This window comes from Brachyistius frenatus, unplaced genomic scaffold (assembly GCF_029030835.1).
Source record: "Brachyistius frenatus isolate BFR_SWC_R1_liver_20210118 unplaced genomic scaffold, ASM2903083v1 Contig_100, whole genome shotgun sequence".
Classification (NCBI taxonomy): domain Eukaryota; kingdom Metazoa; phylum Chordata; class Actinopteri; family Embiotocidae; genus Brachyistius; species Brachyistius frenatus.
In genome coordinates, this window is record NW_027210699.1 from 1,485,104 (window position 1) to 1,508,447 (window position 23,344).

Genomic DNA, 23,344 nt, shown 5'->3' on the forward strand with positions numbered 1-23,344 from the left:
TTTATTAAAGTAGCACCACAGGATGCAGATCCTGGATTAATTAAACTGAGTCACTGTGGCTTATTTACGCAGGCTTTGCACATCAATACGAGCTTCTCCGCCTTAGAGCAACACACGTTGTGTTTACATCTGAACAATGTGCCATATTGTCTTCACTTTCCAAAGTGATGGGTGTGGACCCCCCCACATATCAATATGTCTCATGAATTGAATAACCCATAGATAGTGAATCCAGTATTAAATTAGATTTCATGTCTTTATCGAGACTCAAGGAAATATTGTGTCTTTATAGTCGCTGCTGGTGTTGGCTTCTTTTTTGTACGTAATCTAACATAATGTTTTTTAGAGGAAGCTTTGAACACTTTGACTCATCAACAAAAATGTTAAACCCCATAGATTCAAAAGAACACGAGAATAATTTAGTAATCTAACCGTGTCTTCAGGCTGCAGGGATTTTGTCAACAAAATACAAAGAATTCAAAATGTAAAACTTTGATCACATAATCCTCAACATCATTTTAATTGTACAACCCTGTTTCCAAAAAAATGTTGTGTTTAAGTCCAGCTATTTCTGTGGCTTCAACAGGCAGAGCGCAAATGAACAGACCTATCCACAAATCCCGCAGACATTAGGAGCAGGGAGCTGCCCAACCTGCTCTTACAGGACCAAATTAAACCTGGGGAGGGTTTTGAAAGAACCCACCTGACCTTCAGGGGCCCACCAGGAGGAGGCGACATGGTGCTCATCGGTCCAGACGACCTGCAGCTTTCCTAGCATCAGTCCATGAGCACTCAACCACCGAGCCTTCCACAGCAAAGTCTACAGAGTCTTCAGCCCCAACAGCCGCTACGGACTCTTCTCCTGTTCCTGTCTCCGGGCAGGTCGCCGACGCCGGGCCACTAACTGCCAGCCGGGTCGACGACGGCCGGGTCACCGACGCCGGGCCACTAGCTGCCCACCAGGTCGACGATGCCGTCCCTCCTGTTCCTGTCTCTGGGCGGGCTGCCGACGCTGGGCCACCAGCTTCTGGCTGGGTCAAGGTCACGCCTCCAGCTCCCGCCTCCGGCTGGGTCGACGACACGCCACCAGCCTGCCGCCCAGAGGGGTTCCGCCTTCGCCGCCGACGGCCCCCTGCTCTGCAGCCAAAGGGGTCCCACCTTAGCCGACGCTCCCCTACCTGCCTCCGAGTGACCCTTCGCCTTCGGCTTGCTGACATTCCCCCAGTGACTTTCTGCTGTCGGCAATGGCTTCCCAGTTGTCCTCCCAGTGACTCTCTTCCTTCGTGGTCAGCTCCTTGTCCTGCCTTATGGCCGCCCTCTTGAGTGGTCACGCAAGTCTGTCCAGCCACGAGGCTGTCCTCTGGAGAGGTCCCTCAAGTCTGTCCTGCCTCGCAGCCGTCCTCTAGAGCGGTTCCTCAAGTCCATCTTGTCTTGAGACTGTCCTCCAGAGTGGGGCTGCGTCAGCGTCAGTCCGTACCGTCTACTCACCCTTGTACCCCGTTACCTCCGTCAGGAAGTTTCCGTCCTGACGTTTCCCAGTTTGTACCTCTCTCCTCTCTGCCACCTGTCTAGTTCTGACTGGTGTGCCAGCCGCCAGGTTGTATTGTTTGGTGACCTACCTAAACTCACGAGTTCCACGGAGATCCCGTAACCTGCTGTCCGGCGTCGGTCCACGGGGCCACTCAACCGACAGACCACTCGACTGGTCCTCCGCCGTGCGGTTCGGTCCGAACCCACGCAACCCGGTGTGGAGCGCAGGGACGTGTACACCTACTGGCTTGGATGAACCTTCCTCGGACTCATCTGCTGTAAATGAAGTCTGTTCTGTACCTGATCTCTGTCTTGTGGTTGCTCCTGGATCCTGTCCTGAACTCCCGTGACAGAACAGACTGACCAGTTATGGACCCAGCGGGCACAGACTCGTTACAGAAAGCCTCCGAGCCTTCCACGGCAAAGTCTAAAGATTCTCCAGCCCCGGCAGCCGCTATGGACTCTTCTCCTGTTCCTGTCTCCTGTCACCGATGCCGGGCCAAGAGCTGCCGGCCAGATTGATGATGCTGTCCCTCCTGTTCCTGTCTCTGGGCGGGCCGCCGGTGCCATGCCTTCAGCTCCTGCCTCCGGCTGGGTCAACGCCACGCCACCAGCCTGCCGCCCAGAGGGGTTCCGCCTTCGCTGCCGACCTCCTGTTCAGCGCCCAGAGGAGTCCCACCTTAGCCGAAGCTCCCCTACTGGCCTCCGAGCGAGCCTTCGCCTTCGGCTTACTGTCTTCCTCCCAGTGACTCTCTTCCTTCGTGGTCAGCTCCTTGTCCTGCCTCATAAATTAATTTTGTAAGTTACTTCTGTTCACTCCTGAACATGGTTACAGCACCTGATTTCAGTGTACAGTGACCCCTCGCTATAACGCGGTTCACTTTTCGCGGTCTCGCTACTTCACGGATTTGCATCGTGCATTGTGTTCTGCATTCTGATTGGCTAAACAGTCTCTCCGCTTCTTCTCTACCTGTTTGTCAATAACGTTGCGGTTTAATATGTACACGTACGTAAAACAGCTTGCCAAATTAAAAATAATCGATGGTGGCATGTCGGTTTATAAGAATCTTTTTGCCCAGAAGAAAAAAGAGCGACAACAACTACCGATAACTATGTTCTTCTCTCGAAAAACCACACCTGCACCGCCGGCTTTAGAAGAAAGAACCGCTGCAGAGCGGAGTCAGGATGCAGCGGCTCAGTCAGAAGAGCAGTGAAATACACGAGTCACTATTTGTCCGACTGTACTTTGTATTTTGTATTTGTTTTCATAATCATGTTTCATTTCCTCCCGTTCTAATCCAGTGACTCGGGTCGCAGTGGGGCGGTGCCGATCTCAGCAATTTGAAGCCTTCAGTTCGTATTGATGATTAAAATTATTATTTTACAGTACAGTAGTTATTTGTTAAAAAAAACACATTTATACAGTACTTTTATTTGTTAAACAAATGCTTGGGCTTGTAAAAAGGTTTTGTTCTTTGGTTTCAATGTATTATGGAGTATTTCATTGTATAATAATTGTAAAAAAAATAAAGGTTCCTACTTCACGGATTTCACCTATCGCGGTCTCTATTTGGAACGTAACCCCCGCGATAAACGAGGGTTCACTGTATTCAAGAAGTGTTCTTTGTTCACGTTGACCTTTAATTTAATGCCGGTGTTTGGCCTCTATAAGACGCATGTTTTGGGGTTTTACATCTTTATCTTTTTTTACTTCTTATTCTTGTGATACCAGGGGAAGCAGTGCCCTGGTCGGCACCGCTGTCAGCCTCTTTCTCTGGATATCACCCTAAACTAACTGAGAAACTTAGAAGCTTGTGCTCCACTTTCTGACGCCTGACTGCTTTAAAACCTTCTTCTTCCTGGAGAAAGTTGTGGATTTGGATTGAATATGCTGATAAAATCCTGCCCTGTTTGTCCTCTGGTCTCTCCCCTCAGCTGTCAGCCTCCCCATTTCCCAGCCCTGGACTGGGAGGTCAGTGTTTCCTCTCATCTGCATATGGTTCAGAGTCCACCAGGCTCTCCATAGGTGTGTGGATCAGAACAATTGGTCGGCGGACCCTCACCGGATCCGTTGTCCCCCCCTCCAGGGTTTGGCTCTCCACTTGGGACATCCCACTACTACGCCACGCTTTGTGGGGCCATTCCCAACATCCAAAATGTTCAATCCAGCGGCATTGTGTCTTCTTCGTGCATATTTTTGTGTTTTATATCATTTCACCATGGGAATGGGAAGCCATTCTCATAACGCCAGAGGATGAGCTTATTCATAATATTAGTTACCTCTTGCTGAGCCTGTTCTCAGCCCACGAGGATGCATTTCACCTTTTAGTTTTGGAATATTGCTTGACTTTCAGTAACTCCAGCTCTTCACATCTATAATGAAGTGGACAGTAATCAGTTTAAATAACTCTAAGAGTTGGTACAGGTTCAGGCAGATCGAAGGTTTTGGTTAAATATTGAAAAAGCCATGTTTTATGTCAGCACTGAACATCAAAACCAGGATCATTTTGGAACTTTAACCAAATGAGTGCATATAAGATCAATCTTATCAAACCATTGAACCCATTATGACATGTTGAAATAACTTTCTTTCATTTGCTGAGTGTACTGAGACTCATTTATAAGAGCTTCCCACTAGTATCGTGTTGATGACGAAAGATCAAAGCCTCTTGTTGGTTATGCAGTTGGTCGTGTCCTTGATCATGCAGGTGATCGGAGGCCTGTAGGGTGAAGAAGTGATGGAGAGGATGACGTGTTTACTGAGTAAACAAAGAGAGTTTTCCTGTCTTCGGTGCAGCTCCGCCTCGACTGGCGGGCTATAAAGAGTGAAAGAGAGGGCCAGGTGAATGCAAGCTTTAGAGATCAGTCCACTGGACAAGCATCATGGGGGCCAAAGGACTCCCACTGACAATATGGCTCATCTACCTGACGCTGCTGGTCGGCTCATTCACTCAGACCGGTAAATGATTACTTGTGAACTACTTACAGCTCTACACTCAGTGGATCCTCTCTAAAGGGGATTTGGATTTTGTTCTTTTAACCGAATATCATTTTGGTTCCAAAATTAAAAATGTTATGCTTTATATCATGTTATGTACTTTCTTAATTTAACAGTTATTTAACCAATTTGACTCGTGAACTCGTTTTTTTTAGGTTTTTTTTTTAAGCTGATTAAAGCCTAAACAAATTAATTGTGCCAAATGTTGTAAAAAGCTATAATAGCCGTTTCCAATGATAATGAATATGTATGAGTTCAGGATATCAGCAGTAGTTCCTTTCGACTGAATCGTCTGTGACCTCTTGGGTGTGAAAAAGTTCATTTAAATTAATAAAAGATTATTTCTTCCTTTTACCACAGTCACCCTTGTTCCTTCTGTCAGCTCACTGAGCCTCAATTCAGGTAACTGTGAAAATGCCCAATATTGTTTTCTCAACTTTTCATATATATGTAAAAATATGTTTAATAAGATTTTTTTAATATGTCAATTTCACAGCTAATGTATCTCACATCGGCCGAGTGTGCACGACTTGGGGACACTACCACTTCAAGACCTTCGATGGAGACTTCTTCCAGCTGGCCTCCACCTGCAACCACGTCCTGGCTTCACAATGTAAGGGCTCCTACGAGAACTTCGTCATCCAGATGAGGCGCAGCGTCGTCAACGACGTCCCCACCATCTGCAGCATTGTCATGAAGCTGGAGGGTACCGTGGTGAAGATCTCGAATGGCTCCGTGACTGTCAACGGCGAGCCGTGAGTTCAACCTATGAGACACTAAACCTCAAAGGTTCTGTGGTGCAATCCGACTGGTGTTGGGGAATTTACATTTACATTCACTTACATTCAGTGCAGCGGGATGCATTCGGGTAGAGACCCTTTTTGTTTAACCCGGGTAATACCTTGAGAGCAGTCGGAAAAAAAAAAACCATTCGTTACCGGGTTCTGCACAAACTTGTGGAGTCCATACCAGCTTAAGTGCATGGTTATTAAAGCAAAAATAAATACTAAAAAAGATATCGTGAAATTCACGTATTTTTCAACTTTTCTCTCGAATTCTTAAGCCGATATTCTCATTTGTAATTTGTTAAAAAAAAGTATTAAATATGACATTTGAAATACTTTCAGTGTTGAGTTCAGACATTTGGGCCCTGTTGTTCATATTAAAGGATCTGAAACATGCTTGAAAAAGTTCAGAAGAATCCAAAACTATCAATTATCAGTGATCAATGTTTGCGGATGGAGATCGGAGTGAGAGATTGATATTTCCATGACCTCTAAGCAAAACGTTCAACCACCGACGTGGACACTGAGATGTGGCTGAATGCTCCCGAAAATGTTTTCTCAGTGTTCGATAACACCAGAAAGGAATTAATTTCCAAAAGCTATGATATATCAATTATGAGCTACATGCAACAAAAAATAGCAGTGATACAAAATTACTGCAAATTTATACAGTTTTGTCTGAGATGAGTGTTAAAACCGCTTCAATCAACTGCTCTTGTCCCATTTTTCAGTTAATCCGAGACCAATGCCTGACTGTAATTTTACAATTTCCACCATCAGTAACAGAAGAGAGATATTACTTATTTATTATGAATTAGTTATTATTAAGAATATGACTTCCCATGTCAGCTGCTGCCTTCTGTCTCATTTTCACACTAATTCTCTCGCAGGGTGTCGCTGCCCATCAACACATTCGGGGTGACTGTCAAGGAGACCACATCCAGTATCTTTGTGGAAGCTAAGCTGGGACTCCGACTGATCTGGAATCTGGACGACTCTCTGGACGTACGAAGCACACACTCTCACGCACACAATTGTCCTCGGTTTTAATTTAAGGTGTATTTTTTAAACACACTGACAAAGTGACACCTTGTGAGCCTCCTGTGAATAAATCAACATCACCTCCGTGCTCCGAAGCCTGTTCCCATGTGTACACAGAAACATGCTGAGGTCCAAGCTGTTTCAGTAGTTTAAAGGATAAGACTGACACCATCTAAAAACACAAAAAACATGAAAAGGACATAAAGCAACCATTAACTTATCTTTCTAACAAGTATTGCCTGTTTCATCGCAGCTGTTTGACTTCATCCTTCTTTGTCTAAAATAAGAATCAGGCCATATACGATAGTGGAACCACTCTGGTCATGAAAGAGTTCGCGCTTCATACCACGTTTTATTTTGCTGATGTAACATTGATCACTGTGAACTCTGGGAAACAAACGAGAGCAGTATTAAGCACAAGGGCTCAAACAACATAGAAACAAACACAACTTTCCTGTTAATCTAATTATAACAGAACTTAATGAGGTAATCTAATGTCACCGTGTTCGCCTGGTAGAGCAGCTGTAGGATATCAGACAGGATCTTAAAAATCATACTTTCTGTCGCTTTGTAGAAAAACTTCCGGGTCACATCGTTATGTCAATTACAATACAACTTTTTCAGCTTTATGAATATAACGAGGCAACATAACAATGAGTTTACTTTGCTAACCTGAAATGACAAGCAAAATGTATTTAAACTACTTCAAAAAGAAAAAAATGCTCGACAATCCAAAAAAAAAGCAAGGAAACTTGCGCAGGTTAACTTCCAGTGTTGTCATAGCAACGTGTACAGCAGCATCTAAGCGGCATCAGCTACAAATAGCGCATTGTATATGTTGCACTTGTGGGACATATTGATAAGTGTGCCATAAACAGCTGGTGTGGTGTTGTCCTATCATCACCATACATGTACAACTTAAATGCACGTAAACCCTATCGTCATGAATTATGGCAGTTTAAGTCGAACAAGGCAGGATAAAAAGATGTATTTTAACACATCAAAGTTATGACTGAAAACCAATGAATTACTTTATAAATAGCAACGGCACTATCCAAATACCAAATATTGGTTCTTACTTGACTCCTGGGCCAACTTTAAATCTGACTAAAATCTGTTCTGAAGCGAACAAATTAACCATGGAGGTTAAGAAAATAACCTCCATGGCTGAGGTCACGAGGAGAAGCCTGACAAACAGTAACCGGAGAAGTTTGTTGAAGATGTCCTGATGAGATAAGCAAACAATGAATGTAAGATAAGCCCGAAAACCACAATGCAAATGTAGCTGCTTTAAGAAAACATGAGTCAATGAGGACTTTATGAAGATGTATATGATTTCGATAAGGATGGATCATAAATAATGAATAACAATTTATTGGAGCAATGACAGTTCAATCAATTTTGGCAATTAGACTCTGTGGAAGTGACAAAAAAAGAAATCAGCAGGAAATTCACATTTGCCCACAGAGGAGGAAATACTGTTGGGATGAGTAGCATTGGCCATCTCTCCTATGAAAACTACCCAAAACAAACACTCAGAAAACCAAGAGTTTCACATTTCATAACTCACACACGGGACATTTCCCTCTGAGGTTTCCTAAATGAATCAAACCAACTTCTAAACTCCTTCTAGGTCATGAGCCTTTGTTTCCATCCTTAAGTTAGGATGATCTCAGACAGTGCAAACAAGTTGTAATGTGAATTTAACTTTATTCTTCTCAAATTCCCAAATGAATTATATAGAAAAAATGACATATTTCCAACAATGATAATGATTTTTCATGTGATTTTGACAATAATTATTATATGTTTTGTTCACAGATTGAAATAGATGACAAATATCAGAAGCAGACATGTGGACTGTGTGGAGACTTTGATGGTGTCGCCAATGATTTCATTAAAGACGGTAAGATCCTTTTCATTGTTCTGGAGGAATGTAGTTTGCAGTCATTTTTCCACTGAATACTGAAAAACAACAAGTACACAGCCCACAAGAATTAATAAAACAAATTGCAGGATTTGTTCATTTGATCAACAGAATCAATATTTGAAATATCCCAAAGTGAAAATTTACCAAATTTATTAACTTAGTTTATTAACTGATCCATAAACTATGAAATAATGTCAGGCACAAGTTTTTACCCAAGTCAATATATAGGCCATAAGGGACATCTTTTGGCAAGTGTGTCAGTGTGGATCCATCAGTTTTAGTTTTCACTACTTCCTTCCAAAAAGAATCACAACATCAATTTAATGTTAAGCAGCATTTTGAACTTGCAGGTTCACATATTTACCCAGAAATCACTTATTGAACAGATAACGTCCATTTCACTTCAAAGCAATTTTTCTGAAAACGGATGCAGGAGTTTTATGGACTCTACTTTATTTTAATGGTAAATGAAGTACGGAACTTGATTTAAATCATGAATTTTTCCAAACTGACCACATGTCACTTTGATAATCTCGATGACCTTGGTTGACTGATTTACTGTGCTGTACTGTAGGAGCGTCTCTATCTGTGACAGACTATGCTGAGACCTACAAGGTGAACAATCCTACAGAGAGCTGTATGGAGCCGGACCTCAACCCGGTCGAGAGTTGTGGCGATAAGGTAACTCTTCACTCTTTATTATATATCAAACACATTTTGACATTTCACGAAGTTTCACGTTTGTAAAATGAGTTGAGATGAGATGAGAGTTTATTGGAACGAGCATGCAACACAGACTGGACCCAAATGGACAACACTGAATCAAAGTTCAGGCTTTTATTCAGACGATGTTCATATTACAACAGAGTAGCAGGCTCTCACATGTCTGCACCTTCTGTTTTCTTCAGTATATCTAAAAACATTAACCGGACTACGGATTGAATTTTTATCATTGTTATTTTTCAGCAATTCTGTGACCAGATCTTCTCCAGCACTCCGTTCAGTAGCTGCCAGAACCTTGTGGATGTGGAATCCTTCAATAACGCCTGTATGTCGGATCTGTGCAACTCAAACAACACGGACACCGTCCTCTGCCAAACCATCTCAGAGTTCTCCAGGGAGTGTGTTCATGCAGGCGCCGAGCCCCAATCATGGAGGAACGAAACTTTCTGTTGTAAGGTTGCTTCTCTTAAAAATAAAAGGACTAAACGAAGTGCAGTTCATTTAAATATTTCTGGCCCTGAATCATTTGCAGTGTTGTTTGCCTAATGTTTAGCAGGATTGTTTGATTGTCAATAATTGTACTTTTCGTCCTTGCAGCCGTGACATGTCCGTTCAACATGGAGTTCGTGGAGTGTACCAGTTCCTGTCCTGACAGCTGCTCCAACCCTGAGGCCAGCCAGACGTGTGACAGCCACTGCCATGATGGCTGCCACTGCCCCGCCGGTATCCAAACACACTTTGGACTATTTAGGCTAACATGCACAGTCATTCAGTTTTTGTTGTGTGTCAAATGTGCGACGACATTAAAGCCATTCTGTTCTCTTCGTGTGTCTCATGCACGATAGTAATAGTTGTTATGTTGCCTCTCCTCCTCCAGGAACGGTTATCGATGACATCGGTGACGCCGGGTGCGTTGCGGTCGCTCAGTGTCCATGTCTGCACAACAACAACATCTACAAGTCAGGAGAGTCCTTTTCCTACAACTGTAGATCCTGGTAAGATGACAATACAGCTGCTTTTACTATGGATTTATATATATATATTATTATTATTATTATTATTATTATAATATATATATATACATATAGTATCTAGCACTAATACAAACAACAAACAAATGATGCAATCGACCTCGGTAGATTAAGTGTAATTCAAAGCATTGTAGCACAATTATGGTGAGATTAATATTGTGTGTGTGTGTGTGTGTGTGTGTGTGTGTGTGTGTGTGTGTGTGTGTGTGTGTGTGTGTGTGTGTGTGTGTGTGTGTGTGTGTGTGTGTGTGTGTGTGTGTGTGTGTCCTGACAGTGAGTGTAAGGAAGGTCAGTGGAAGTGCACGGAGGAGAACTGTCCAGGAACCTGCTCTGTGGAGGGAGGATCCCACATCAACACCTTCGATGGGAAGGTCTACACCTTCCACGGGGATTGCACCTACGTTTTAGCCAAGGTAGTACACACAGCTAGTACACACTACCAGTATGTACACATTGTACCATATACAGATCATCATCAGATTTAATACCAGGAGCATGTTTAAAAAAAAAAAAATCATCTGCTGACAGAATGACAGATATGCAGTATTATATTAGTAAATGCGCTCTATGAAGGAGGAATTTAGAAATATTTGGGTGTGTCCTCAGTTGGATGTGTGTTTGTGGTCGGTGACATGTTTTGTGTGAATGTGTGTTGCAGCAGAGTAATGGCTCTTTGTTCACCGTGCTGGTGGACCTGGTCAAGTGCGGTCTGAGCGACAGCAGGACTTGCCTCCGATCTGTGACACTGGCCTTATACAGCAACTCTGTGGTGAGCTGCATACAGAGACACACGGGACCAGTCGTGTTTCCACCACTTCAGAGGTTCAGGGGACTTTACATGGACTACCATTCATTTCATGGAGACTTACCTTAACAAAACCTCACGCTAAACTCAAATAAAGTCTTCACCATAAAGTTTAATAATTTACCAGTAGGGATTGTTTCTTACAAAATGCATAAACTTAATGATATTTGACAAAATGCATTGACATTTGAGAAAAAATAAAAACATCTCAGAAAACACCAAAAAAAAAATTTTTTTTAACAAAACTCAAAAACATTTCAGAAAACGTAATGACATTTCAAAAAACAGCAATCATTGTGAAATGTTGTTGCGTTTTGTGAAATGTTTTGTGTTTTGACCCTTAGGGCCACCGTAGTAAAGCCACTAAAATTATAACTTTGTCACCAATCAGAGGCTGGACATGTTCCTGGCCCCATTCTCCTATCAATAGATCCGAACGAGCGCTCCAAAAACGTTGTATGTCTGTGTATTACATATTAATGTAAACTTTATCTCTAGATATCATGAGCACACGAGCCTAGAAATGTTTGGATCATAGGTCTTAATAAAACTGTCCCTCTCCCTTACCCACAAACTTAAAATGACGAGCAACACACACACACACACACACACACACACACACACACACACACACACACACACACACACACACACACACACACACACACACATATGCAAATTATTATATTATTATGAAAACAAAAAACACAAATTATTTGTAAACATTGCGAGATGTTCAAGTCTGATTTAATCTAAAATGCGTTTCTTCCCACAAACTGACAGGTTGTTCAAATTCAGGCTTCTGGGCAGATCTATGTGAACCAGATTCTTTCTCAGCTCCCACTGTTTACACGTAAGTTACTTTACAACTGTCTGTATAACAGAACACACACACACAACTTGTTATAAGAATGAAAATGCTGAGCCTGCCCTTGGAGTCAGTTCAGGGTATTTCTGTTGTGCAGAACTAAAAAATACAGTGTTAGAGTTTTAAATTTGTATTGATGGCGTAGATGGAAAAACTCACAAAGATCAGAAGACCAACGTGAGAATGGAAGCCTCAAGCTCAACGCTTCACCCCAGTGAAACATGTTTATGTGTATTTCTGTGACTGATTGGACAAAATTGCTGTAAAATTGAATTTTTCTATGTTTTCTGACCTCTGCAGCTGAGATGAGTGCCTTCAGGCCATCGTCCTTCTACATCCTCATAACCACCAAGGTGGGCATACAGGTGATGGTCCAGCTGTCCCCCGTGATGCAGGTGTTCATTTCAGCTCAGACGACACTCCAAGGAACCACCTCTGGTACGCCTCGACATCATTGCTCCCTGAATCCTGCATTTAACAGTTTTTTTTTTTAAAGTGGATCAATCAGTCACAGTTGTGACACTGAATGTTTGTGTCTGTGACTGCGTGTCACTACATCCAACAGGTTTGTGTGGGAACTTCAACGACAAAATGAGTGATGACTTCAGAGTGATCAGCGGGCTGGTGGAGGGCACCGCCGCAGCGTTCGCCAACACGTGGAAAACCAGAGCCAGCTGCCACGACATCACAACACGCTTTGGACACCCCTGTAGCGAGGGCATCAACAAGGGTACAGATAAACTCTCTCCTCCTCTGTGTTTGTCATATCATGTAGTGTCTGTAATGTCATATCATATCGTTATAAAAACCCAACCAGAACTACTGTAACTACTTCATTTGTGTGTGTTTCTGCATCTTAGAGAGCTACGCCCAGTACTGGTGCTCCAAACTAGACGAGCCCAGTGGAGTGTTTGCGCCATGCCACAGTGTCATCAGCCCCATCACACACAAAGAGGTAGGTCCACACACACAGAGCTTTAATGGCAAACAAACTACGGAGCACCCGTTAATCTGTCTGTGTTTACTATGTGTCGTGACAGACCTGCATGTATGACAGCTGTAACTGTGAGAGAAGTGAGGACTGCATGTGTGCTGCGGTCTCCTCGTACGTCTACGCCTGCTCAGAGGTGGGAATCCACATAGATGGTTGGAGGGAAACCATCTGTGGTGAGTAAAAGACCAAGGAACCCATTAGAGAGAGGCAGGATTTATTAAAACAAAATTTAAAAAACATTTGTGGATCACAAGCAACTTCCACAACTCAAAGAGCAGATTTAATTAAATGTTATGATATGATGAATTTATCCAAAAACTAAACACAGCAAAGTTGTTTTCTACTGAATCGTATCAAGCTTGAAAAAGATAGCAAGATCATCAGACTGCTACAGTAATAATCATTAAATTTGAATTAAGACCTGCAGCACTGGGTGGAGTTTAATACCTTTCATACTCCCAGCTGACAATAACAAAGAATCCACTGTACATAGATGAAATATCAACTTTCATCAATCTCATGGTGCCTCTTCATCCTTTATCTCTCCTAACAGGTAAATTCAGTACATCCTGTCCAGCCAACACAGTGTACCAGTACAACATGACCTCCTGCCGTCGTACCTGCCGCTCCCTCAACCAGGCTGATTACTCCTGCCAGGCCAGCTTCCCCACAGTGGACGGCTGTGGCTGCGCCCAGGGCACCTACATGAATGAGGAGGGGAAGTGCGTGTCCAGTGTGAGCTGTCCCTGCTACGATAAAGACACAATCATCCTCGCTGGAGAGACTATCAGCAAAGACGGGAGCACATGGTAAATAAGGAGTGCGGAGATGTCAAGAGTTGGACTTTTTGAACCATTTTACGCAATTACAGCGCATAAATTGTAGGGAGTTATTTCATGGAGACTAACGCTAATGGAGAAAAAGCCTCTTCAGCCACAGCCAACCCTGTCTAAGTATTTGGGTTGGGCACAATTCTACTGCTTCTTGATGATTTGTAGAATAACACAGATTAGAGTGTTACCATGCTGACATTTGCCAAATCTTGCTGTAAATACAAAGTGCAACCAAGTTTAGACATCTTTAATGTTGCATGTATTTAGTTATAAACCAAAGTATTGGTTCACTTGGCTTGAATTTGTGGTTATCTGTGATTACCACAAAGTTGGAAATGGGACTAAAACAATGTGGTTCCAAGTCCAAAGAAATGGACATTTCTTCAATTCTACGAAGTCCTCCAACAGGATGTGAATGCATCGTTGCAACTAACATTTTATCAACTTAAAAACAAAGGGAATTATAAGGAATTCCATTGTTAGACAATGACTGATTTCAGGATGCTGAGTGTGTTTCTCATGTCCCACTCATACTTGTTCTCACAGCATCTGCAGACAAGGAGCTCTTAGCTGCCCAGGAGGAACACAACAAACAAGTAGGTTTCTACATATGGACATACTCAAAGTCTCAATTCAAATACCATAAGCACGTCAAAGGCTGTTATGGTCAACTGTTAGTGAATGATACAAAAATTAAATACACATATTCCACTGAGAATCAGTGTCTTTCACAGAGATATATTATTTTGTCAGGATCATTATACTATTATTATATTATCATACCAATAAAGTTCTGTAACTTTGAATTTTCCATTTATTACGCAGTATCACAATCATGTGTTGCCCCCATGGTGTACTTCAACTGTTCCACTGCTCAACCGGGGACCACTGGGACTGAGTGTCAGAAAAGCTGCGCCACTCTGGACATGGCTTGTGTAAGTACAGCACAGATATGGGCGTTATGTCAGATACTCACATGTCGATGTACATCACCGGGCCTTGTTCAGCTCATTTCCTCTCTGGATACAGATCAGCACAGGCTGTACATCCGGCTGCATGTGCCCCGATGGCCTGTTGTCAGATGGAGCAGGAGGCTGTATCAATGAGACCAGCTGTCCATGTCTGCACAATGGACAGGTCTACAAACCTGGACAGACACTGACTGTGGAATGCAACAACTGGTTTGTACAGTCAAGACATAAAACATTTCAATCTAGGTCAATGGTCTACTTACAATCTATCTACCAAGCCGCCTAACAACCAAACAACTTACCTACCTACCCACCTAACAACCAACATACCCACCTAACAACTAACCTAACAACCAACCAACCAACTTACCTACCTACCCACCTAACAACCAATCAAACAACCAACCAACCTATCTACCTACCCACCTAACAACCAACATACCCACCTAACAACTAACCTAACAACCAACCAACTTACCTACCTACCCACCTAACAACCAACCTACCTACCTACTACTAATGTTCACTTCAACCAGCGCCCTCTGCTGGTGAGGGCAGATTAACTTCTATAAACAGAAGAGTGCATTTTTGGTTTTCAGTTTGTGTAGATATTATAGACTATTTAGAATTTTGTTCGAAGGATTGTCTCTGTGTGTGTCTCCTCAGCAAGTGCAACGGAAGGAAGTTTGAATGTTCTGACAATGTGTGCGATGCAGTTTGTGGAATCTATGGCGATGGTCACTACGTTACATTCGATGAAAAGAGGTTTGACTTCAATGGACAATGTGAATACACACTTCTCCAGGTAAAGTGGTTGATGGACAGATGATAAAAAGGTTGAACCTGGAAGCCTTACGATGTCTCGATTGATTTGGCAACATATCTATATTTACTGGGGTAACAGAGCCTGTGAGTGATTGGATCCACTGTGTTTGCTTTACTCAGGACTTCTGTAGCGCTGGTCAGGAAAATGGAAGCTTCAGAATTATCACTGAAAATGTTCAATGTGGAACCAAAGGAACCAGCTGCTCCAAGACCATCAAGATATTCTTGGGGGTAAACACACCACACCACAACTCAACTCAACTCAACTCAACTCAACTCAACTCAACTCAGCTCAACTCAACTCAACTCAACTCAACACAACACAACTCAACACAGTCACACTGTGCACATGTTCTGCCTCAAACACTTGATCAGAATATCATAAATAGTTAACTCGAAGTAAACACAGTAAAGTTGAGCGGGGATTATGGTATAAATGATAATCCCTAAAAGTAGGATCAATTATACATTTTTGGATTGATAACCTTACAATAATGAGTCACATAATGAGTCAGCAATAAAATGGCTTATTGAGTGGAATAACACACAAAATAAAGTCAAAGTAGCCCGAAATTTGACTTGAATTGGAGGGATACCCACGCCCAGAAATATATAGAGCAAATACAGTATATGCTATAATATATGAAGAAATGTGAATATTAACATTCATTGGCCTTCATATTGCTATGGAGTCGATTTTTATATGTTCTTTTGTGAGGAAGGGGGTTCTTTCCCGCTATCCAGGAGACAGACCTCCTTTTCACAAGATGGATTTGAACTTTTCATGTTCATCAAGCAAGTGCTTATCTTTTTTCACAATATGTAAATGATACAGAAATAACATGCATGTTTATTTTATGTTGATACCCACAGGATAATGAATTCCAACTTAAAGATGAGAACTTCCACGTAGTTAAGGGCAACACCCACGTGCTTCCTGCTCAGGTACAAAAAATGGGTATTTACCTGGTGGTGACGATCAAGGCGGGACTTGTACTCATGTGGGACCAGAAGACCAGTCTTTTCATCACACTCAGCCCAGACTTTCAGGTAAAAAAATCAAGTCCACATGTATCGTTGTTTAAGCTAGTTCATTTCCTGCTGGTTTATTGTACGGGTGCAAGGGGCGAGCAAAAGGTTCAGAGACTGTTCCTGTTGTGTGCCAACAAAGACTAACACAATAATGGAGCAGGGAGGGATGAGAAACTTCTGTGAGTAAGTACTCTATGTTATATCACTGGATTTTATGTTAAACATAGAAAATCTGCAATGGAGACCCTTGAAAGTCTAAAGCCATGAAGCAATGAGCGAAGGCCTTCGCAAGAAGGGTAGAACGTCACTGTCCAACATTGGAGAGTACGCACCAGGTCAAGAGCGCAGTTATATGGCTTTTCTTTCATATTTCCGGGGTTGTGCACCGTTAATCTTTCCCCCGGGTGCAGACCGTCAACACCAAGTTCTATTGAGACGTTCTGAGGAAGAAAGTTCAGCACAAATGACCTGACCTGCAACAACACATCCGTCATTGTCGTCGAACTGATGTTAATCACGAGATGAAACCTGAAATATTTACCAAAGAAAGTTCCGCCCCGCTTCATGTGCATTCCTGTGCTGTTCTCCATCCGCACGTAACAAGAACAGTCTTCGATCTTTTTGACTGCTCCTCATACGTCATTATATCTTCACGTCAAAAAAAATTTCCACAAACGAACTTGCATCAATCAATATTTGATGGGCATGCCTGTCAATTCTGTGCAAAGTTAAAGGTGTTGTTGAAAATGTAAATAATCATCCTTTGTCCCTACAAACCAACTGAACATTTTAGCCTGCTTCTGGTTTTGCTTTACAGACGACACGTGTACAACCGTGTCCAACCAAGAAAAGTTTAGTTTCAGGGCTGGATATTTTCTGGACTTGACAAAACATGACTGGATTCTTGTCATCGAAATCTGGCATGAGTCCTATTGTGTGTAATGTCGTCAAATATGGAGCGCACAGTTATCAAAGGGATAGAAAACTAGGCTCGAGGGGTGAATCACATTTCAGTGAGAACAAACATGGGCTTTACTTTGGATCAACTAGCTGTAAAACTATCACTGGCTTTCTTCTTCTCAGGATCAAGTCTGTGGTCTCTGCGGAAACTATGACGGCAACAGTAAGAACGACTTCACCACACGCTCCCAGGAGAACGTGGCAGACGTTTTACAATTTGGTAACAGTTGGAAAGTTTCGCCCACCTGCCCCAACGCTCAGCTGATCAGCGATCCCTGCGCCTCCAACCGCTACCGGGCGGCCTGGTCTCAGAAACAATGTAGCATCATCACCAGTGTCACTTTCCAGAGCTGTCATTCACAGGTAACCCTTGTTGATGACACACACACACACACACACACACACACACACACACACACACACACACACACACACACACACACACACACACACATGGATGCATTCAGGAACATATCCACATACACAAGCGTTACATTCTTTTAACTGCCATGGTCTTTGGGAAATTAAACATTTTATTGTTTCTCTTCATCTTTGGCATTAAGCATTCATTGACCATTGTCTTTTTATGAAACACTGGTCCAGCAAAGATACCTTAACAAATACTTGTGAGACCGTGAAAAAGTCCTCAGCAGATAATTCCTAAAGATTTTGGCCACCACTGACCTTGTAGCTCCACCATCACCCCGATATTATGTACCATTAGCTGCACCAAATAAAATAGTCTGCGGAATTACCGCTGCTGCTACCACTACTAAACAAGACAACATTTCTTTTTTACACTTAACCTTTACTGTTCTGCTAAACAGTAAATTATTGTGTGTTCAAGGTTGACCCCGGTCCGTACTATGATTCTTGTGTAAGAGACTCCTGTGCTTGTGACTCTGGAGGAGACTGCGAGTGTCTCTGCACTGCTGTGGCTGCGTATGCCAAAGCTTGTAATAAAGCTGGCGCCTGCGTCAATTGGAGAACTCCAAAGCTCTGCCGTAAGTTTGGCCATCGTCACTGCAGGAAAATCTGCGCTATAGGATTTGAGGATTGAGGGGCACTCTTGGGGTTCTCGACAAATAGAAGAATTGTTTTTGCACCGATAGCTAATAAGTACTTACTTTGACTATTGCAGCTGTTTTCTGTGACTACTATAACTCGCCTGGCGACTGTGAGTGGCACTACAAGCCTTGTGGAGCGGACTGCATGAAGACATGTAGAAATCCATCAGGAAAATGCTCCATGCTCATCACCAAACTGGAAGGTACATTAGACAAATTGTTTAGCATGCCATCTTCTGGACGAGGGTTTTCTCTTGGTGCTCAGGCTTCCTGGGTGTGAATGTGAGTGGAAATGATTGTCTGTCTTCCTGTGTTGGCCAAGGCCTCAAAGAAACAACAACATTTGGCAAAAAAGGGTAGAAAGGTTGAAATAGGTCTTTTTTTTTTTTTTTTAAATCTTGTTTTAGAATTATTATTATTTTATGTTTCGTAACTCTGTGAAGTACAGACATAATTACAGATTTTTTTTTTTGTCTGTTTAATCTTTTTTTTTTATCCCACGAATGGGAACTGTTTCTGTGAAATTTCTCAAAGACTCCGATGGGGCAGCTGTGATTGTCGGTTTTGTCCACTGATCAAAGGGTTGATGGTTTGATCCCCAACTCCTCCTGTGCACATGTTGAAGTGTCCTTGCTCTGATGGGTAAAGCCAGCGTGTTATTGCACAAGTGTGTAAATGGATGAAAGAGAGGCCAGTTTTAAAGAACTTTGAAAGGAAAGGTTTTTTGCATTGTGATTTACTTGTGAGTCCTGTAAGTTAATCAGTATGTTCTGAAATTATTGCAGGCTGTTACCCTCAGTGTCCCCCAACCCATCCCTACTTTGATGAAGATACGATGAAGTGTGTCGCCTGGGGCCAATGTGGATGCTATGATGACAAAGGCACTCATTATGGCGTCGGGGATAAGGTTCCATCAAACAACTGTTACAATTGGTATGTTTCATATAAGTTACATCTTCGCATTAAGACTTTGACACACATTAGGCAATGATGCGTGCACATACAATATATACAGAGTTGGGGAGTAACCTTTTTTTTACGATTCAGAATTCTGGGGATTACAATGTGGTTACATCGGAGGAATTCTTTCTTTAAAGTTCATTTTATTGCTTTGCATTTTTTTCACCATCCAAGAATTCCCTCAATCTATGTCTAACAGGCGTTATTCAATTGCCGGTATATGCTCAGATTGTTGTTTTTGATCGGTTCTGCTGTTTAAATTTGCAATACCTCTCATCCGCTGATCAAATAAATGTGCACTGTAAAAAATTTCAAGGCAGTTGTATAAGACAAAGACGTATCTAAAGAGTCATTCAGGAATCAATGTGAAAATATTGTTGATAGTTCTACCATCACTCAGCACATGAAGTTGACCTGAATGTAAACTTGGTTTGATGTTATGGGAACATTTTACTTACTTGCTTTTGCTTTGAAATCAAAATATCCAAATCTAAATTCAAGTTATATTGCAGAACTTAATATACATACACTAAATTTAGGTTTGGCAGTAATAAATGCTGTGTACTTTTGTAAAGTTTACACAGCCTAGTTTGAATTTATCTTTTAGACATTTACTGCTTTATAGCCCCACTTAAAACTTTATTAGAAAACTAGAAAGTAGACAGCACAGACACATGCAAAGGCAAAAAGTCCACTCTTCTAAGATATACAAATCTGCAACCAGGAACACAATACATACATATTTCCAAAACTACTAAAATGAGGTAAAAAATTATGTATACAAGTAACGAAAGCCTCACAGCTCAACTGCTGTTCCAGCCTCCCCTTTGAAACAGCTGTCACCAAGTATGCCTTAAAAAAAATGCTTGCTGTATTAAGTTTGCGCAAATACATATTATCTCTGAGGATTATTGGTCTCCATGAATGTAGATTGTCTTCTGAAGTCATAGTATTTCTGGACTACCTTTTGGGTCAGCCCACACCAGCTACTGGGGTCTGCTTAGCAACATCTGACACAGTGAGCAGGAGAAGGAGAAGGGGAAGTAGAGGAGAGAAAAGCCATAGCTAACTGTTAAACTGGTAGACCTAGATAAAACCCTATTTCCAAAAAAAACTTGGGAGGCTATAAGAAATGTATATAAAAACAGAATGTGATGATTTGTAAATTATGTAAACCCATATTTAACTGAAAAAAGACCAAAGACAACACATCAAATGTTTAATTGAGTAATTTTGTTGTTTTATGAAAAATGTGTGCTTATTTTGAATTTGATGGCAGCAACATGTCTCCAAAAAAATGGGACAGGATCATATTTACCACTGTGTCGCATAAGCTCTTCTTTTAACAACACTGTAAATGTTTGGGAACTGAGGAAACCAGTTTCTGGAGTTTTGAAAGTGAAGTGTAGTGTCCCCTTATTCTCAGTTCGATAATTGGCTAAACTTATCCGTTAGATGAGATACTTTGTGAATATCTATGACAAGGCAAACATCCTAAAACACAAATGCTTTAGTTACAGTTTCTATCACAATTATAGATGAAACTACAACCTCAGTGCAAAAAGTCACGACGACAACCCGAGAAACCACTGGTGTGACATCGTAACATTCTGTTAGTTCCAAAACAACTAAAACATCGTTAATTACAACTAAGGGAATAGTTATAATAATGGGGTAGAGAAATGTTCAAGTCTTGATAAGTCAGACTTTTAATACGAGGGTGGATCAGAAAGTTTAGAGACTGCCCCTGTTGCAGATTAATGGTAGACAACACCGTGACGTGCAGACAGAAAAGATAAGCTATAGCGTTTGTGCAAATCAGGAGCAGCTTCTAAATTTCCTAATCCACCATCGTACATATCGAGTCCCTGTGCAACAACAGTTTTTCAGGTTACCCAATTCTCCGAACGATATACCGCACTGTCCTCTGATGTAGTGTTCCTCAGCAGTGTAACAGGAGTTTAAGATGTGTCAGTTTAATAGAGATTTACCTTTATATTAAAACATACTTTAAATTATAGTTATTTATTAAATTTAAATGGCTGTTCTGTTTGGAGAGATATAGTGTTATTATATGGTGGGTTTTTTTTTCAAATCAAACATTGCATCTAAAGTGTATTTTCATAGGTGTCAGAGCATTGTTTCAAATTTAATGAAAAGACTACATCTTCCTTTTATTTTAAAGCTCCTGTACCGTCTCTGGGGAAAAATGCAGCTACAGTGTGAACTGTAAGTATATAAATACACGCTACACATACATATATATATATATACACAGTATATTACATATATATGTATATATATTTATATATATATGTATATATATATATATATAGGTCACATATATAGTACAATTTACAGAATTGAAAAATATGTTGAGTGAAAAATACTCTCAATCTGCAGCTTGTACATGCATCGTAAATGGAAAAATATACCCATATGGATCAACGATCTACGACACGACGGATGGATTGGGAAACTGCATTACAGCGGAGTGTGGGGTCAATGGAAATGTTACAAGAAGCATGTACCCATGCTTAACTACGACCAGCCCTGGCCCTACAACAATCCCCTTCACGTTTAGCACCGTTGGGAAAACTACAAGAAACGACCACCCCTGAGGTCACAACTGTAACAGGTGGGTCAACACAACCGCCCACTGAAGTCACTACTGGCCCAATAACAGAGTCTACCACAACTGTTGCTGTAACGTCGACATCTGTGAAAGGAGTTACAACAACAAAGGGAGAAACAACTGTTGTGACATCAAAACCCACTGTTAGTACCACAACTATCCCAACACCTTCAATTACGACTACAAAGGGTACCACAACCAAACTTGTAGAAACAACCACCCCTGAGGTCACAACTGTAACTGGTGGGTCAACACAACCGCCCACTGAAGTCACTACTGGCCCAATAACAGAGTCTACCACAACTGTTGCTGTAACGTCGACATCTGTAAAAGGAGTTACAACAACAAAGGGAGAAACAACTGTTGTGACATCAAAACCCACTGTTAGTACCACAACTATCCCAACACCTTCAATTACTACTACAAAGGGTACCACAACCAAACTTGTAGAAACAACCACCCCTGAGGTCACAACTGTAACTGGTGGGTCAACACAACCGCCCACTGAAGTCACTACTGGCCCAATAACAGAGTCTACCACAACTGTTGCTGTAACGTCGACATCTGTGAAAGGAGTTACAACAACAAAGGGAGAAACAACTGTTGTGACATCAAAACCCACTGTTAGTACCACAACTATCCCAACACCTTCAATTACTACTACAAAGGGTACCACAACCAAACTTGTAGAAACAACCACCCCTGAGGTCACAACTGTAACTGTAACTGGTGGGTCAACACAACCGCCCACTGAAGTCACTACTGGCCCAATAACAGAGTCTACCACAACTGTTGCTGTAACGTCGACATCTGTAAAAGGAGTTACAACAACAAAGGGAGAAACAACTGTTGTGACATCAAAACCCACTGTTAGTACCACAACTATCCCAACACCTTCAATTACGACGACAAAGGGTACCACAACCAAACTTGTAGAAACAACCACCCCTGAGGTCACAACTGTAACTGGTGGGTCAACACAACCGCCCACTGAAGTCACTACTGGCCCAATAACAGAGTCTACCACAACTGTTGCTGTAACGTCGACATCTGTGAAAGGAGTTACAACAACAAAGGGAGAAACAACTGTTGTGACATCAAAACCCTCTGTTAGTACCACAACTATCCCAACACCTTCAATTACGACTACAAAGGGTACCACAACCAAACTTGTAGAAACAACCACCCCTGAGGTCACAACTGTAACTGGTGGGTCAACACAACCGCCCACTGAAGTCACTACTGGCCCAATAACAGAGTCTACCACAACTGTTGCTGTAACGTCGACATCTGTAAAAGGAGTTACAACAACAAAGGGAGAAACAACTGTTGTGACATCAAAACCCACTGTTAGTA

The 23,344-nt window shown here is 41.9% G+C and overlaps 1 protein-coding gene across 1 annotated transcript; it reads left to right on the plus strand.

Annotated features, from left to right (window-relative positions):
* The first annotated feature begins 4,396 nt into the window (after positions 1–4,396).
* Positions 4,397–21,974, plus strand: LOC138628435 (mucin-5AC-like). The gene is made up of 29 exons (XM_069711483.1): positions 4,397–4,489; positions 4,889–4,930; positions 5,025–5,283; positions 6,204–6,318; positions 8,176–8,260; positions 8,859–8,965; positions 9,251–9,458; positions 9,605–9,730; positions 9,885–10,002; positions 10,313–10,451; positions 10,697–10,807; positions 11,627–11,696; positions 12,012–12,149; positions 12,277–12,441; positions 12,572–12,666; positions 12,752–12,878; positions 13,259–13,514; positions 14,085–14,134; positions 14,364–14,473; positions 14,568–14,719; positions 15,176–15,314; positions 15,455–15,565; positions 16,208–16,384; positions 17,450–17,689; positions 18,174–18,330; positions 18,468–18,596; positions 19,179–19,326; positions 21,539–21,582; positions 21,757–21,974. Exons 1-29 carry the CDS (start codon positions 4,414–4,416, stop codon positions 21,972–21,974), a joined length of 3,912 nt encoding a protein of 1,303 aa, XP_069567584.1. The 5' UTR covers positions 4,397–4,413.
* Positions 21,975–23,344: the final 1,370 nt, after the last annotated feature.

Bases quoted from the DNA above. Each gene is read 5' to 3' on its own strand.
- LOC138628435 (XM_069711483.1), top strand. From the start codon at position 4,414: ATGGGGGCCAAAGGACTCCCACTGACAATATGGCTCATCTACCTGACG. The intron at 14,474-14,567 runs GTAAGTACAGCA...CTCTGGATACAG, and splicing joins CCACTCTGGACATGGCTTGT to ATCAGCACAGGCTGTACATC. The intron at 14,720-15,175 runs GTTTGTACAGTC...GTGTCTCCTCAG, and splicing joins ACTGTGGAATGCAACAACTG to CAAGTGCAACGGAAGGAAGT.